Raw genomic sequence first — 18,630 nt, 5'->3', positions numbered from 1 at the left:
TGAAATGTCAGATATTTCTTTATTACAGACAATAGTCACTACATCAGTCTGTTTAAATTCTCCAGAGCAGCTTGACCACGGATGTCTTTTTTCCAGGCACCCACCGAGATGGAAGAAATTCCAAAAACAAAGAGAAACAAAAATCCAAAACCAAAAAATCTTGATCATAAATTAATGCCCTTAAATAACTTCTCCCACAACCACTAGAATGTAATGACAGAGAAGTCAAAACCCCTGCCCCAAGAAGCACATCACTCCTGGCAGTTGTGCTACCCACTAACCAAGAAAGTGCCATCTGCATCTGGGATTTGCCCACAGGAATGGAGGGAGCAGAAGAGAAAAGGAAGGAGGAAATAAACAGTCTTCACTTAGCTTTCCTTTTCCTCCTTCCCTTGTACAAGGAAATGGGAGGACAGCTACTGCTGCTGGCTGGCCCAGAGGGAGGACAAAATAGTTATGCAGAGAGGAGAGCATGCTAGTCAGTCTTTACACTAAAAAAATACCAAAGCCTCTGGCTAAACAGCATGTCTTCCTCTCCCCACAAGTCTTTGTGTCTTCTTTCTAGTTTAAAGATGGGATATTTCCATCATGGTCCTAAGGTGGATCCTCAGAAGGAGCTTGAAGACAGCAAGCAGTGATGCTAACACTTCCCCATAGAACAAGGGGAGGATGGAACGGGGCTGTTCTCACCATTTGTAATCACCTCCAAACCCTTAACCAGCTCCCACTGTCAGAGGGGAGCAGTGCTGCCCATGTTCCCAGCTGAGTCCTGCCTGCACAGAGGCACATGATAGTGTGGGAGCGGCTTTTCCTCCCCACACCACAGTGCCCAGGTTGGATAGCAGAAGTCTCCAGGGGCAAAAAGGATATCCAGGCAAACAAGCAAAGGAAAAGAGAGGAAAGCAGAGGTTGGTCCCAATCCACCCAGCCACCCCACCCAAGACAGAGGAGGAATCCAGGCTGGACACACAGAGAAATCACAGAGGATGAATGGCCATGTGAAATACATGTTTTCATAAGTCTGCAAAGTCCTCCCTCCAGCCATGCTGACACACTCAGGCATCATCAATGAGCTTTTCTCCATTTGCATCCTCCCTCCCACTACCCTCTCTCTCACTTTCTCCTTCTTCTTCTGCCCCATCTGTGTACACGTCCTTCTGCCCATAGCTGAGTGTGGTGCGGGCAAGGTCCACCTCGATGGGAAAGACATCTGCGTCCCGGAGCACAGCGTAGCAGTCATCATAGTACTTGGACATTGTGGAGACAAAACGCTGGAGCTGGAACACGATGTCCTGCACTGTAGTGGAGACATGTTGGGGGGAAAAAGTGTGAAAATTCCCTTCCCAAACAGTGTGAAGATTGTGATCAAGCCTCCCTTACTAGTGTTAGATACCATCTCCTGCACATTAATCCCTTTTGGCCCCTCAGGGCTGATGTCTCAGGTACAGCCACAAAGGAGTTCTTCAGCAAAGAAGAACAGAGTCACCTTCTGAGCTGAGACAAAGGAGGAACACAAAGGCCAAAGCCATGTCTGCTGAACTCAATAGTGGCACTCACCATGTTTCTGGTCCAGGAGCTCTATTTTCTCTAGCACATCCTTCCTCATCTTGGCAAAGCGCGTGCGAGCCTCCTGACGGCAGCGCAGGATGAGGCGGTACTCATAGTTCCCAGTGCTGACCCGGTAGAGAGGCTCACCCAGAGCCTGCCAAAAACACGGCGCCATTTTAGAGACTCCCACAACACTGGCTGTACACACAGCCTGCCTACAAATGTGGACTCACAACGACCTTGGGTTATTATAGATCTCTCAGGTACGTGGGAGCTGCTGCCAGGAAGCAGGAACCATGAGGAACACTGAGCCACGTCAAAAACTGGCAATCAGTGGGGTCACTTTGAAGGCCAAACACACACCAACCATGGTAAAGACAACAATCACTACTAGGCAAATACAAAAGGACAGGCACCTTTCAGCCCAGCATGACTTCTTACCTGGACTAGTAAGACAGGCATTAAGAACAAACACGTTTACATCAAGCACACAAAAATTCTGCCCTCCTCTGTAAGGTTTGTCCTGTATGGATTGCATAATGAATTATATTTCCCTGTATGTACACAGGGAACCCTCTGGTATCTACAACCATCCAGACATAATGCTGGAAACCACCAGGGAGGGACCTATACATTGTCCTGCAGAACAGCTTGGAAATGGGTTAGGTCTGTCACCAATGAAACATCCTTCCCTTGCACCTGTAAACACAACACATGGGATTTTTCTGTATCACAGATTACGGCTTGCTAACACATACTGCACATGCCAAAACCTGAAGATGTTGCTCTGCTGGGCAAGACTGGGATTCTTTCCTTCCCATTTAGAAGGAAACATATAATAAAAGACTGTGTTAGGAGTTTGATTCCTTCCTGGCACTTGGGAACTAGGCATTCCAGAAAATCAAATGCCTGCTCTGAGACTGATACCTAGGATAAAAAAAGATGCTACTTTTATGCGGGAAGACTGGAATTTATGGGCTACCTTTAGCTATTTTAAACAGAGCTGTTAAAGATTAAAGTCCTAAAACTCTAAAGTATAAACTCCCTATTGTTAAGAGAGATCCTTTAATCAATTTCCTTCATTTATAAATACAGTTTCACATGCATTTTGCTGCAGAGAAGCTAAATCTCCATTTCTCTGAAACAAGTCCAGAATTAACGATAAGCTGTACACTACACACAAATGGAATCTGTGAAGATAACACCTTAATCCTCCTTACATAACCTAACAGTACTTAAACACTGAGAAAGGCAACCACTGAGCAAACAAGCTGCAGTGCTTCCCAGGTAGCATTTAAGGATCCCCTATTTCTAACACATTAAGAACAAATGTATGTAATTCCTTAGGATGCATTCACTAGTTTGGGTGCTATAGGCACAGGAGTACTTTTGCCATTATACTGATACTCACAATGCAGCTGTACTCTTCATCATCCATCTCTTTGACTTTCAGGCAGTAAGACTTTGCAGAATTAAAGATTGAAAAAAAAAAAAAAAGAAAACAAGAAGGAACTATTAAAAATTAGAAACAACTTCATCATCACCCATATCCATGAGGTTGTACCATTCCAAGCCTTCCTTCAGTGGACAGACCCTGAAGAAAGCACAGTGACAAAAACCCTGTGTTCATCTACTCTTGGGGTAAAGACAGTACCAGAAAAGTATGAGACAGGAATAAATAAAGAGGGAAAGAAAAAGATTAATTGCAGGAAGGATTGAGGTAGGAGGAGATTCTGCCATATTCAGTTTCCTTAGGACTGCAGTGCCAAGTACTTCTCTCCATGGGTAAAAGGAAAAAGACTCCTACATCTACAGAACTGAGCAACCTTACCCTTTTTGGGTAGAAGACAAGGGCTGAGTGGAATGAAGGAGGAAAAAAAAAAGGCAAAGTCTAAATTAAAGCCTATATGACTTGACAGTTGTTTACTTTGGCTAAAGAAAAAGTGTCCAAAATTACCTGAAAAATATAGACTGGGGAGCTCTTTAGAGGAGTTCAGGAGGTTAAGTTGCAGAGGAACTCTTCAGAAATAAATCAGGAAATAATTTTGATCATGTAGAAAATAATTCATGTGAGTACTGTAAGATCTTTCTTACTAGTGAGAAGTGTTAGGTTAAAAGCAAGTGTCTGAATCTGAGTAATCTGGCAGTAAACAAACAACTGGAAAAAACAGGGCATTCTCTTGTGGATTATGGAAGGACAGATATGTGATCATATAGGCTAGATGTGACCTTCAGAAAAATTCTACGAAACTTAATTTCAACCAGTACTTAGGGAAAAAAACCAAACAAGCAGCTCACCAAATATTCGAACTTGACATCCAGGTATTTTTTGATAGTCAGCCTTGTGTCAGGAATGGCTTTATTCAGATAGGTATTCAAATCAGTGAGCATCTGCAAGGGAAACACCCTGCTGCTGAATTAAGACTAAAAAGCATGGCTACAATTCAAGTGCAACTTTCTACCCAGCACAGGTCATGGCGGCTGCCTCGAGTTAACTTTTCTTTGAACAACAGCATATTTGAAAGAAAATGTTTGATCATGGCTCAGAATGGTTAGAGCCTCCATTACTATCACTGGCAAGCGGTTCCAGTGCTAGAAATGCTTGCCGCACTTCTAGCCTGGATTAATCTGCTTTTGACTCGTTTTATTTTCAGCTGGTCCTGGAAACAGCTATCCCTGAATAAAGTTTCACAACCCAGCACTGTCCAACCAATACAGCACTGCAAATCAACACTTAAATTCTCTCTTTGCTAAACTAAGTGCACAGATCCACTCCAGACTCTCACTCAAATATTGATTGAAATTCTTATATTGTTCCTGGGTTGCTTATCTGAACTCTTTTAGTGACACAATGCAGTTATGGGTACCAATGTCAGGTACTACACTGGTCAGACTATTCCCTCATCCCCAAAAGAAAAGGAGAGGAATATACCCATGTGCAGAAAGTCACACGGACAAGATTGATATATTCATTATGTTACCTCTCAGGTTCTTTTCATTATGAAAAGAATTCCCTGAAGGAAAGCAGACAAGGATCCTTCTTCCCACAATGAATGAACTTTTAAGACCACACATTTAAAGACAGGCTTCTGCCTTTCTAGATTCCCCTCTTCTCCAAACCCTTTACTCTTTTGGTTAAATTCTTTACTGGCTTAATTGTTTTCAGAAGGTGAATCCCAAACTTCTCAATGTTGCGATGGGCATCAGCAAATTTCACAAAGGCTTCACTGGCAGCTGGCTGTGGTTCCCGTACACCAATGACAGAGAAAACATCTCCAAATGCTGCATGAACAGAATAAATAGAGATAGATGAATGAAAAGGCAAACCCTGAGAAAAATCTCATCTCCAGTACTGGAATTCCCTCCCACAACCTTACAATTAGCTGGAGGATGATGCTACATATTCCCTAAAGACAAGAGTTTGGCAGGGCATTTCTCCAGTGTCTCATGTGAAGGACATGGCCTGTGTTAGTACCATGACCGGTAATGCAGAAGAGCAGCCCTTCCCAGCTCATTTCTGTGACCCTTAGTTTTCTCTGAGTGAGGGAATCACACATCCAAGTACTGAAAAAAACTCCTGAATCTGAAGGTCAAAGATCTGTGCTCCCTTTGCTCAAGATTCTTTACCTCTGTGTGTCTGAGATAGCTCAAAGAAAGCCCTGAGAAGACTCTTGGTGTGCTCTGTCAAGCCTGTGATGGAAGCCAGAAAAAACACGTAAGTCACTTCATTGAAACACAATGAATGCATCGTTCTCTCCCATCCAGTTTACCTTTGTATAACTCTGCAGTCCTCTCCAGCTCCTCTAATCTCTTCACTAGTCCATCTAAATAGAAGCAAGAGTCAGAATACAGAATTCCAACAGTCATGTTCAGGACACGGTTAAGATGTGATTGGGTAGAAAAATAGCAGTTTCATATATTTGGTTCAAATTTCCCTCATCCCTTAATGCCTGTCCAGTGATACAAGAAGCAAGAAGCTTTTAAAATGATTGCAAACTTATTTTACAGTGTGGGGTCACGACCTGTAGGCATCCACTAAGTTGGTTCCTGCTTTGAATTAATCTGACCTGAGATAACATTTAAGTGGTCACAAGGACAGGCTATATCACTCAGGATGGGCAAAGACAATCACAACAGCAAGGCAGAGAAGAAGAAAAGAATGTGGACCATGCAAGCAACCAAAAAAGCACGCAAACACAGGAGAGCAAGCGTTCCATTAGGAAAATGTCCTCCTGGACAATACTTACCATTGCAAAGTATGGCTCGGCTTAACCCCAGGGCATCTGCTGTTCCTGAGCTCATGTTCTCTACCAGTCGGTGCTTCACCTTCTTCAATACTAAAGGTCAAAACAAAGTTACAAACCACCATCAGGGTCACTTCCATGGGCATGAAAAGCTCACCAGCACGTTTCACTGGTTTTCAGGCACTGGATGAAGTGCATTTAACTCAGTATTGAGGCATCAAGAAGAAAGAATACAAGGCGCTCTGGTCCAGCCGTGCATAACACATATTCTAACTTGCCTATCTGCTCTGCTTTCACATCCTGAACACTTCAATCAATAGAGCTCCAGCAATTCTTTCGGAAGACTGTCCCAATCAATCACTTTGCTATAAGCAAAGCACAAATCTTCATATTTGGAACTAAACTTTGCTTATGTTATCTGCTGTATTACTTCAGCTGACGTTGGGAGATGAGGCTTAAAGACAATCAGGACTTAATGCTCAGTGTTGTCTCTTTCCCTACTTTTACATTTTGAATCCTAGTGCAGCACCTCTTGATGGAATTTGTGTCTTTGGTGGTCATACCCTGAATTTACTAGATATATCTATGCCCTCCTTGGAACCAGATGACTCAGTCACCTTTATTTACAGGCAGACTTGCCTGCAGATCCCAAGAACTCAAGCTGAAGCCACAGTGTTCTGGAAAATACCATATTCTCATCACACTTTTGTTTTCCCAGAAATCCATCTCACTATTCATGATCTTCCAGATCTCCTGTCAATTTATTAGCACCATAATAGCCAGGAAAAGAAATGAGAGCAAAGAGAATGAATACATCTTGCTGAAAGTGAGAAAGGAGACAGCTGTGTAAGCTTAGTTCAAAATCAGACACTTTGTTTTAGCAATAAAAGCTCTCCTATCTCCCACAAAATTTATGTTTGTACAAAACTCAGGGTAGATGGGCATTTCATCACTGTTCTCTGAGCTTAGAAATCACCACCAATGCCTTTGAATTGACACATTTCTGTGTACATCTATAAACAGGTCAGCATAACTTACATGCATTAAATTAATTAAATTATTATGCAGTTGAGATTCAAGATCCATGCTAAACACAAAACAGAAATACAAGCCTCCCAAAACAACAGTTAAGTCTTGATTTAACTTTCAAGCCTATTTCAAAAAGTCAGGGAAGGATTTTGGTTTAAACCTGTAACTCTCTGACAGTAAGCATTTGAAAACAACTGAGTTAAGAGCAAGAAAGAAAACAGAATTATACTTTGGTTTGAGCTGGGTACCAAACTTTCACCCTTGCACATCATTTTAACACTCTAGGGAGAAAAAAACCAGTCTTACCAATATCCAAAGACTTGCCCTGCTTTGGGTCAGCCTGAAGCTTGTTGTAGTGTATTGTAACTTCTCCCTGTAGAAAGAGAAAACCCCAAACTGCTGTGCTGGAAGCAGGCAGCAGTGGCTCCCTTTATCCAAGGACAATCAGCAGCCAACCACAACCCAGAAGCTCCAGTGGCCTGCTCCTACCTCTCACCTTTACCATCTGTATCATCTTGGCCACCTCCACTTTGGTCTTCCCTTTGACAGATTTCCCATTGACTCCTGTGATTTCATCCCCGGCTGCTACAGTGCCGTCTAAGGCTGCTGGAGTATTATCAAACACCTAAGACAGAGCGCAGGGAATCAGCAATCAGGAGGAAGGTCAATGCAGAGCCAGAGAGCACAAACCAAACAGCTGCATTCCTCCTACTTAATTCACTTTTACTTTGTCTGTGGTGAAGCTTCAGTTTTCCTCCTATCCAAACCAAGAGGTGGGCTGATCATCTTGTTCCCTCGGGAAGTTCTTGTCCCTAGGATGTGCCTCCTTGAGCACAGGATTTCCTGATGTTGGGAGGGTCACACTGTTCCCCTGTGAATTCTAACATGCTCTCCAAGGAGAAGAGTAATTCCAGAAGTCTTAATTTAACTCTTCCACGGCTACTAGGTACTAGAGTAAGGAAATCTTTTTATTGAAAAGTGAGATATCATCTCCCACTTTGAGAAAAACAGCACAGAACTCTCTCTCCACACTTCCCATCTCTCAGGCCAACACTCTTTTAAAAAGATGGTTTATTTTTCCTCCCCAGGTGCCCACCTGGACAATGTAGAGACAGGGGCAGTACTGTGCTCCTCCTCCAATGCTGATCCCAATCAGGTTCTGAGAGTCCTTTTTCAGGGTCACTGTCCCAGGTACAGTGGGGATGCCCCTACAAAGAGAAAGGAATAACTGAACGTAGGCAGAGCTGCCTGCATATGAAACAACTCTGGTATCTGAGTCAGTACAAATGGAAAACATCACGGGCACATCTGAATTCATTCCTTCACCTGTGCCACAGAGTCCAGCAGCATGGGCCACCAGGGAGACCCTCTGTGCTACCTTTTTCTTGGGATTGCATGCAAGGATTAGAGGTGGAAAAGACACCCTCATCTATCACTAAGCACTGAAGAAACACTATCACGCTTTAGCGTTTCACCTGCACTTAATGCTGGAGTGAGAGTACAACTTGCAGAGCATAAATGTGATGCAAATCAAGTTGCTCTACGTTAAATGCAGGGCAGTCACTGCAGAGCAACACCAACATTCTCCTTTGCTCACAAGCACAGCAATGCCTCATCCCCAGTCTCCAGAGGGAGCACGAAATCAGCACTGAACAGGAAGTCTGATGTTCAGCACACGGTGTCTAGCACAGGTACATTTATCAACTCTCATTTGATCTTGGCTGCAAAGCCTACTTCTATTTTAACAAACACCAGGAAAAGACAAGTGATGTACTCACAGCTTATCTTCCTCAATATCATAGTCCAAATCTGCAAACATTGTTTTGGTTCAGTGGAGTCCGTTTGTCTGAACCTGCTTATTCCAAACTCCCTGGGAAGAAAGAACAGAATAAACCAAATAAATGAATGATCGCAATAGAAGAACGCAGAGAACCAACCTGTCACCCTTAATAATCTCTTTTCTTCTTTTTTGGAATGCCACATTGTGGTCTATCAAAAGATGAAAAATGAGTCAAGTGTCCCTGGTTCTGTGCTCTGCATGCGACAGGATGAAGTCCTCGAGCTGGAATGCTGCATGTTCCAAACCCAAGACTGACACACGTGCAGCATTTCCAAAGCACAGAGCAAAGCCTGGTCCCTTCCCGAAGCTGCTTCTTTCCACGCTCCACCTGCACTACGGCTGCTAAAGATTTATCTCAGTTTTAACCTCGACATCCATTTCACATCTCCGTGTGCTTCACTTCACAGCAAGTCACGTCACTTTTTGACGTTCACCACCTGTCTCGGCAGGCCGCGCTCAAGCTTTCCACCGAAAGCCTCATTATTTCCCCATGCACAAACCCCGTTTCCATTTGATTTCGGGCAGTAATTAGCTGGCACGTTTGGGTTCCGCCCACCCTTCAGCAGCACCCAAGGCATGGTGACGCCGTGAAGGTGGTCGCCTCCAGCACAGCCGATCCGGAGGGAGCGGGGCTCCACCGACAGCTCCCCGTGCCGCAGCCCCCGCGGCAGGCCCGGGCAGGGGTCGCGGGCAGTGCCCGCCCGGGGAGAGGGCGAGTGCAGCCCCCGCTCCCCCGCCCGGCGGGACGGTGCCGGGGGTAGCCGCGGGGGGGCGTCCCTGAGGGGCCCCCAGGCTCACCGGAAGCGGCCGCGCGGCGCCCTCAGCCCCCGAAGGCTACGTCACCGCCGGCACCGCCCGGAAGCGCCCGCCGAGCCCCGCCCCCCGCGCGCCCGCCTCGTTGCCATGGGGACTGAGAGAGCGGGACTCGGTTAGGCGGGCGGAAAGGCGCCTCAGGGGTGACCTGACCACTCTCTAAAACCCTGAAAGGAGGCTGTAGCCAGGTGGGGATTGGTCTAATTTCCTAGGCAACCAGTGACAGGACAAGAGGACACAGTCATAGGCTGCACCAGGGGAGATTTAGGTTAGACATTAGGAGGAATTTCTTCACGGAAAGGGTGATTGGGTATTGGAATTGGGCATTGGGCACTACCAGAGAGGTAGTGGAGTCACCGTCCCTGGAGGCGTTTAAGGAAAGAGTGGATGTGGCACTCAGTGCCGTGGTCTGGTTGACGTGGTGGTGTTCAGTCACAGGTTGGACTCTATCATCTCAGAGGGCTTCTCCAACCTAATAGATTCTGTGATTCCCTGAAATCACCCCTACTGCTGGCAGGCCAGCAGTGACCCGAGGAAGCATTGGATGCCGGCGGATGTGGAAGCCAGTCATCATAGCTGTGTGCAAAACCATTACACTGCTGTGTGTGTGGCAGGATCGCCAGGCTTCCACGCATTCTTCTGCTCTGCAATGTGCGTGGGGCAGTAACCACTGCACTGGTATTCAAATGGTTTTCCTGCCTCCATCATGACAGCACCACCACTGGGAGAATGCTTTGATTTCCCAAAGAAATGTGGTTGCCTTGTTGCATTGTGTGTCATCTTTTCCAGCTGCTCCTGGCTTCTGAGCAACTACCAGGCTGCCCAACCCAACTTACTGACACAGATCAAAAAAAAACCCCACAAAAAACAAATCTCAACATTGTACTCTTTGAACTCCAAACTCCTCCATGACTAGGAACAAGGACTGGCCCACGGCAATGACCTCTCTTGCTGGCTAAGAGGGTGGTTAGTGTTTGCGGTATGCAGCCCTGTGAGCCTCTTGTCTGCATACATCAAAACACTGACTGAAGCCGCCCACAATGTTGGACTACAAGGGCAAGAGTGTGTTGCTAATACTCATTTTGAAGTCCTGGGTCTAAGATGTGATTTATTTATGAGGGGCAGCTGAATGAGAAATGCAGTCCTTCAGGTGGGAGCCCTTTGAAGAAAAGAGACTGACATCCTGACCCTGGCCACTGACAGAGTTTTACATCAGTGAAGCTCCAGAACTGATGAGCCAGACCCTCATCTGCACAAAGAGCTTTCTGGGGCTCGGCAGTGCAACAGCACTTGACTGTGGCTGCAGGTAATACAGAGAAGATGGAGCCAGGCTCTTCTGAAGGTTTTTGCACAGCTAAAGACAAGAGAAAGGGGTTGCAAGTTGCAGCATGGAATTACAGTGCAACAAAAGGAATAAAAATTACAATGAGGGTGGGTAAGCACTGTTACATCAGCCCAGAGAGGTAGTGGAATATCCATCCCTAGAGACAGTGACAATTTAGCTGTAGAAATTCTAGGATGCTGCGGTCCTGAGGGAGACCCTGCAACACAAGCAAAGAGGTCACCCCGCAGAACCCTTCCCAAAGCTGACAGCTAATACAGAGAGCTGGTTAAGCAAATGTCACACAGCAGAACTCGAGCCCGCTGTCCGTCCCACGCCTCGGCAGGAGTGCTCCGGGCGGCGGCGGCCGCGTGTCCCGCGCTGTCGCCCGTTGGCTTTGCAGGCTCGGGGCCACCGGCTGGGCTCCATTTCTAAGGGTGGAGCGCTACTGTGTGGCCACTGCCCGGAACTGCTGCTGCAGGAGCGGGCCTGGATTCAGGGTTTGCGAAGGTGGGCTATTTCTCCCGTTTTACTGCAAAGGGAAAAAAAGAGGCGTTTCACACACATAGGAGAACACCTGCATAACGTGAATCATTTGCCTGCGCCCAAGGGGATTGCGCAGAGCCTTGTGCATTGGCTGGGTATCAGACTGGTTAAAAGAAGTTGCAGGACTTCATTTCTCCTGCTGTCCACTTCTGCTACTAGATCTGCAAGGGAGATGGACAAGCAGTGAATGTTTCCCTTGCTGGCAGCTCCTGCCACTCAAAAGAAATACAATAAGCAGAACTCGCCAGTCGCAGATCTGCTGACACTGGCAAGGCCAAAACCTGTAGGTCTGATGAGCCTTGTTTTGTGCTGCTCCATGAAATGTGCGTGTTGTGCATGTCCTTTAGTACGTCCCCAAAGCATCACCCTTTGTACATGTGTGCTGACTGGGTCTGCCTTTTGTACACGGCTGCCCCAAAGTGTCCGAGATTGATTGGATTCTCTCTGTGTGAGGTGGGGAATGAATCTGGATGCTCCCTAAAGCCACGTCTGTCTCAATAGTGGAAATCCAGCTGATTGCCTCCTTCCAAGGGGAAAAGTAATGAATTGTTGATGAAAATGGTTACCTAAAATCCAAACGAGTAAGGTTAGCCACCATTTAAAAAAATCCCAAGAAGCTGTTCATTTTCAATAAGTCTGATTAATTGTACAAAAAATTTGAAATGCAGCTTTCTCTTGAGTATTTGGCTCACTGCTTACAGTCTACCAAAATGGCTTCAATCCAGAGGGCTTAGTTTGCACATACAGAGATTTTTCTATCCCCACATACACAATCCATGAAAAGTTTGACTCTGAGAGTCAAAACGCCCATCTGATTGTCTTTCATGATGTGTAATAAGGAGTCTGCTAGCCGATCACATGTTGCATGACTGACTAGCTTCTTGGCACTCAGACGTATTTCTGTGTACTGAGGCTGTCCTCAGTCTCATGTTTCTGGCTCCTTTTCTGCTACTGTTTTCAGTATCAACACAACTAACTCCGGACTGACATCCTCCTTGATTGCTGTCCCTTGAGCCATGTTGTCTGTTTTTGAGGGAGCTTCCAGTGAGTAAGTGTGGAGATTGTATTCCCTGCCTATCACTGCACAGCCTGCTTGTTCTGTCCCTACCCCACTTCTGCTGGGTGCTGCGATCACATGTAGCAGCCTCTATATGGGGCGGGTGGGACATGGCCCTGTTGGGGTGGAATAGGGAGCTGCTTTCAGTGGGTGTTTTCATTGTCCTTCCTCTGAAATTTCCTGCATTTAGGATTCTCTGAGATTTATCCAGAGGGAAGTTGGGGGAAATGGACAACACTCTGTGGCAGATGCATTGTATTTCCACATGCACCCAGTATGTTTCAGTGCCCCTGGACTTTGTCCCCATAGATTTCTTCTCCCAGCCAAGGAGATAGGTTTCAGGGGCATCTAGTACAGCAGTTACCTCTATGAAAGCATTACTTGCAAAATCAGTACTTGGAACCTGAAAAACTCTAAAGGCAACTTAAAGGCTAATGGATTTTCTGAGCCCCTGCAGGCAGAAAGCATGAGGTTTGGCTTGGCTGATCATTTTTTATTTGTAAGGCAACTTTCAGCCTTTTCAATCCAGGGGCATGACTACATTCTATTGCACAGCCCAGGGGCACTACTGGTCTGGCAAGGCACTGTCAAAGCTTGTGGTCCTTGGGACGAGCCCTTGGGATGTTGAGCTCCACAGCAGAATAGCAACAGGGCATATGGAGCATGAACATCTCATGAGCAGTAGCAGAGTGAGGGGTAGGAAAGAGACAGAGACTTGCCCTCATTATGCACGGGTCTAACATGCCCAATTACCCTATCCTCTCCTTACCTCTGCAATGTAAAAGACTGTTGTTGAGAGTGGTCATAATTCATGGTGAACACCCTGCCTCCCCCTTACTCCTTTCACACCCACTGCTCTCCATTTTCCTTCCAGAAAAAAGTGTGTCTTTGATGAAATGAAATGGCTTAGTCAAAGAACCCCTCAAGTGGTTGGGGACCTCTGCAGTTGACCACCCTTGCCCACTTCCCAGCTCTATTTCTGGCCGAGTTTGGAGTTTAAGTGGGCTGACCTTGTGCCCTGACTGCCCTGGGGGTCAGTGATGAAAGCGGATGGAGGCTTCACAGTCAGGTCTCTTGTGTGTGACTCTTTTGTTCCCAGGACAAGGGTGTGCAGTGCCTGGGACAGTGCTTAATTGTTTGGGGGCACTGCTTTACCCGTCATGCCCTTCCCTGGGTGGCCCTAGCCCTTCTTGCTCATGCGTGGGAGTGAGGCAGCTTCCCCACTCACGGTAGGGAGGAGGAAGCAGAATCTGGATTTCTTGGGATCATTTCTGACTGTTTATCAATCTGTGTAATAATAAATTTTGCAGTACCAGAAAACAGCAAGAAAGTAAAAAAAAAAAAAAAAAAAAAAAAAAAAAAAAAAAAAAAAAAGAAGCAAGCAAGATGACACTTCCTGGCATTTTGTGACTCCTGTCTGTCACTGTGTGTATTCTCTATTGTCCTTCTGTGCCAACAAGAGCAATATCACCTTGTCCCAGCCAGCTCCTGTGTCCATCCACTCTGCTCCATGGGATTCACCTCATCCCTGAGACCTCCCTCTGCCCTTCTACAGGTGTTTAATGAGGAAAGTCCTGTGTCAGACCTGAGGCATTGGGCTTAGTCCAAGTGAAGGCAATGGGTTCACACCAGGGAAGGCAGGAACTTTGCATTGATCTTGTGGGTGTGCAAGCCCAGGGCTGGATATATTGAGACTTCTGGAAAGTCTTTTTTTTTTTTTTTTTTTTTTTTTTTTTGCTAGATCTGAGCTGGGCACCACACCTGGCATTGCCCAGAAGACATGCAGAGGAGTGGTGGGTTTTCTGCAGGTATGCTTGGCCAGGGGGAGGATGCTGGACAATCTGTGGGCATGATGATAAGGAACTGGAGATGGACAAAGCCTCGCCTGGTGGAAGTAGGTCAGCAGAGCTCAGCACAATCATGTAGGAAGCCTTGTACCACTCAATACCTCTTTGGCTGCCCCCCAGCATATTTCTTTTCACAACGTGTCCTTCCGGTGCTTCAACTCTTCATTAGAGCTGGAGACTGATGCAGGATCCTCCACAGCAAGCCCTCCCCTCTGCCATTTTGGGGAGTGACTGTGGAGAGGAAATGGATAAAAAGAGCCCAGGGTCAGGGTTTAATTACCCCATTGCGTGCAGAGACGAGTGATGGACAGAGACTGTCAGTGGGTCACTGATTAGCTGCCATAGAGCAGACAGAGGAGGGGGGAAATATGATGAGCCCCTGAGACAGGCCAGTGTTGGGGAGAGCTGTGAGACATGGAGATGGCAGCTTGTTGTGAGAGATACTTTTTCTTTTAGTTGTTTCTATTGGAAATGAGATGCTTGACACGGCCAATATATCAAGCAGCAATTTAATAATTAATTAATTAGCATGGTAAAGTGTGAGCAAAGACAGCGCGCTGGGTACAGTGGAAAGATTTTCCCTTCCAACTGCACACCAATTGCTGGACTTGCTGGTATTTTATTGGCTATATTCATACATATTCATAAGCTTTTCTCAGCAGTTTCTGTTTCCAATATTTAACGTCATTATTCAATACCTATTGTGGTCTATTTTAAATTTCAATATTCCAGGATATGTTTTCCAGGTGGTGGGGTCCAGCTTCCAGATGTGGGGTCCAGCTTCTATTTTCCAGGTCTATCAATCTTTGATAGTCATGTTCAGTTTTCCTTTTTCAGGAGCCATAAATCAGTGAGCTGAAGTCTTTCTTTCATGTATAGGATGTTTTCCCACCTTCTGTGAAAGGCCTGGGCCCCCTTCTTATTTCCTTCTTTTGTCTAAAAGCCTTTTTACATTCTAAAACTACAGTTAAAAATTCTTTAAGACAAAACAAACTTCTAAAGTTATAATTCAAAGACACTTATTACAGAATTGCTTGAGATTTATAATAGGTAATTGCAAGCAAAGTTTGTTCAAAAACCTTATTTCCATGCTTTCTTCAGTTATTTATTAGAACTCATCTTTATAACTGTCCCATGGCCATGTTCTACAACTACAATTACACAGATTTTCTTCATTTCCCTGACACGAAACATGACTTTGTATTTCACATTTCCCCAGTCTTTCATCCCACCATTTGTCCCAGCTCCGTCAGGAGTCCTGTGGGCTAAAAAGTCTCCTGCTGTGCCACGGGTGCTTCGCTGGTTACGGACAAGTTGCTGCTAGGGTGGCAGGTCCCCTGGGGGGATGGAGAAGAAGGGATTTCTCCTGCCAGCTGTGATGATCGCTTGTCTCCTTGTGGCAAAGTGGCAATGAAGGATGGAGGGCGGGGAGAAGGGAACAAGTAATGAAAGCACATGAGAGAAGGAAAGGAAAACGCTGAATGAAATGGCTGCTGGCAGGTGAGGTGTAATGCACAGATAGTGATCCTCTGTGCAGGAGTGAAGTTCTCCTTCAGCGAGATCAGCCCAACGATAGTGCAAACCAGGCTGACTCTTTTCAGCCCCACTGCTTAACCACTGCCTTCTTTGGACATGGCTGAATGCCTCTGGTAAGAAATCTGTCTGGCATCTGTTTGGTCTGGGATTGAGAGAGACCAGTTTTATTCTCTTGGCACATTTGGTGACCTGGTTTGTGTAGCAATATGCAGAAGATGCAAGTTTCAGCAAGTCTTAACTCTTCTGCTCCTAATTCTGCCTCCTTTCCTTCTTATCCTCATATCGAGTCCTTGTTCCTCATCCCATCATGCTGTCTCTGAGCCCAGCCTCCCTTTTCCCACATGTAGACAACTCAGTCAACTCATATCCTTGACCCTGCCCTCAAGTCCTGCCATACAGTGTCACACCTCACACACAGTCTTCTTCCACCAGTCCTGTTACCCTTGGTCTCAAGGCTCCTCTTTCTTCTCATTTTCTCTCCAATCCCTGTTACACATCCTCTTGTGGAGTCTGACCTTCAGTTTCTACCTCCATTCACAGTTGTCCCCCAAGGTCCTGCTTCCCATGCTCACTCTCTCTATCACTCCTACCCTTTCCTCTCCCATCCTTGCTTTTCCTCACTCATCCTTTATCCCTCTTCCTGTCCCCTTCACCCCCGATCTCCCAGGGTTGTTTGCGTGAATCATTTCTGGAATCATGAGATCACTGTTTTTGTCTGTTTCTGTCAGTGGGAACATCACATTAAGGAGCATGGATAAGTGACCGGGGGCCATTGGGGTGACTTTGGCACCCCCTCTCCCCACTGTCACTACCCCCCTCTTCTTCTGTATCAAAGGAAGCTTTGTTGTCCAAAAGCAGAAAGAGAGAAGCAGATAAAAAGGCAGAACATGTGATCTCATTTGCTTTATTTAAGCATCCAGCTATCCCTCCTCTCTTTTCTTGATTCATCCAAAATTATCTAAGTAAGAATCCATAATCCATCCTTGGGCTTCTCATTTGTGAAAGAGATGGTGGTAGATTCTTTTTTCCAAAGGGACTCCAACAGCTGACCTCTTGGTCTCCATAGGATGCAGAGATGACCCTGATGGGGCTCTCTAGACGGTGTAATGCCTTTGATTACAGTACTCTTTGCATCAGGAGTGCGACATTCCACCATGTGAAGGAGAATTGAAGCAGGGAGAAGCAAAGCTTTTCCCTTAAACTTTCACCATTTTTTAGTGGAGAATTCCAAGAGTATCCACCAATGCACTGCTTCATCAGAGGCAGTGCTTGGTGTGGAGGTTTAAATTTGCCGTGTTAGATGCACATTAGAATTAATGAGTTTCTGAATCTTCCAGGGACTTGCTTTTTTGACAAGGGCAAAATTCTTCATCGCAGGGTGCTTTGGTTGTCTTTTGTGATCGAGATGATCTGTGTCCTGGTGAGCACCCTCTACGGTAGAACTACTGTGGGAGTGGTGAAGCACAGCTGAGGTTGCAGGAAGAACCTCTGTGTCTTTGTTAGGGATTCATTTAGATACTATCAAGCCAGGAGGCAGGAAAAAGGAGTATTATATATGCCTTTGTTGTTACATATTGGTTGAATTTGAGGCTTTCCAGTGAAAGCTGCCCTGCATGCTGCTTCGAAACAGTATAGTTGACTAAGCAAAAAATTATTGTGGGCAGAGACATATGAATATAAAGAGTACATCATTTCCATGATGTTTTAACCCACGTGGTTAAAACCCACCAGACAAGAAGTCCTTCTAATATGGGACTATAATGGCCCTTTTATCTATACTCCATTCCCCTTCTCTACGGGAATAAAAATTTTCTGCATAACACCTTACATCCACAGCTCTGTATGTGTGTGTGCGGGATGTGGCTAAAGCTGAACTTTAACCTGATTGTTTCAAGGACCTTCTAAAAGAGTTAAAGCACTAAATGGGAGAAGAGTGCAGAAAACCTGGCAGATGGACACAGGCAGCATATGCTGTGTTCATATAAAGCATGACATGGACTGAGCTCGACTCAGGACAAAGGGTGGTCAGAAAGTGAAGAGGGTCAGTAGAGAAGAAGGTGAGAAGAAAGGCAGATGGATTTGCATCAGGTGAGACTGAAGAATTTTATTTTGTTGTAGAACACAGTATCCGTGAAGTATATACCCAAATGCTATGAAAGGAAGGGAGGTGGGAATTTGGCTAAGGAATTGTTTCTGTTGCAGATAGGTCATTGTAGAAGTTGCAGTGACTTTGGCATCATGTGATCTTTTACATATCTGTGTGCATGTAAGGTGACTCAGTGAAGCAGTATGTACAAGGAGACTATAGCTGGAAGGATGCCTGTGGAAATGCCTGAAGTATAATTTCAATGGGGTGTGGGAAGATGTGATGTTCATGGGGATTTGCCACAGCTTTTCTGTGGTGGGAGATCATGCACAAGATTTACAGCAATGGTGCAGGGAAACTATGTGACACTACAACCCATCCAACAGAGTGTGTCAGCTCCAGCTTGCAACCAGCTGAATCAGTAAATATGGAGGCAAGAAAGACTTTTTTGGTGCCTCTTGTGTTTTTTTAATAAATGCCAAGTTTCCAAAAATTTAGACTCATTGTAGCTGCCACTTGGCTCCTGCCAGTTCTGGGTACCTATTATTTGATTTTCCTGAAACAGATACTGTGACTCAATTTATAAGATATTTCCATTAGTGTGTTGGACTGATTCAACTTACGTTCTGTGCCTGACACGTTCTTCCCCATCTCTAAGAGAAGCCCAGTGGAAGCAAACGGGCCTTCACATAGCTGCTCAACATCGCTATCAGGTAATAGGTAAAGAAATATTTGCCATGACCAACCTATATGGTCATTTTTT

At 45.6% G+C, this 18,630-nt stretch overlaps 1 protein-coding gene across 3 annotated transcripts; it reads right to left on the bottom strand.

Annotated features, from left to right (window-relative positions):
• Nucleotides 1-9,529, bottom strand: PICK1 (protein interacting with PRKCA 1). 3 transcript variants are annotated; one of them, XM_063395876.1, is made up of 13 exons: nucleotides 9,460-9,529; nucleotides 8,600-8,691; nucleotides 7,918-8,029; nucleotides 7,318-7,446; nucleotides 7,128-7,194; nucleotides 5,796-5,885; nucleotides 5,319-5,372; nucleotides 5,176-5,238; nucleotides 4,697-4,830; nucleotides 3,847-3,939; nucleotides 2,960-3,010; nucleotides 1,558-1,702; nucleotides 1-1,297 (listed from the first exon to the last, which is right to left on the bottom strand). In XM_063395876.1, the coding sequence occupies exons 2-13, from the start codon at nucleotides 8,638-8,640 to the stop codon at nucleotides 1,056-1,058; spliced, it is 1,221 nt and encodes a 406-aa protein (XP_063251946.1). In that variant the 5' UTR covers nucleotides 8,641-8,691; nucleotides 9,460-9,529; the 3' UTR covers nucleotides 1-1,055. The 3 variants fall into 3 exon arrangements, with proteins under 3 accessions (XP_063251946.1, XP_063251948.1, XP_063251947.1); XM_063395878.1 differs by lacking the exon at nucleotides 9,460-9,529 and adding an exon at nucleotides 9,162-9,453; XM_063395877.1 differs by lacking the exon at nucleotides 9,460-9,529 and adding an exon at nucleotides 9,218-9,453.
• Between the last annotated feature and the right edge of the window lie 9,101 nt (nucleotides 9,530-18,630).

The sequence above is a fragment of the Prinia subflava genome, chromosome 4, assembly GCF_021018805.1.
Source record: "Prinia subflava isolate CZ2003 ecotype Zambia chromosome 4, Cam_Psub_1.2, whole genome shotgun sequence".
NCBI classification, from domain to species: domain Eukaryota; kingdom Metazoa; phylum Chordata; class Aves; order Passeriformes; family Cisticolidae; genus Prinia; species Prinia subflava.
Note: the sequence above shows the minus strand (reverse complement) of the source record. Positions and strands in the feature narration are given on the sequence as shown.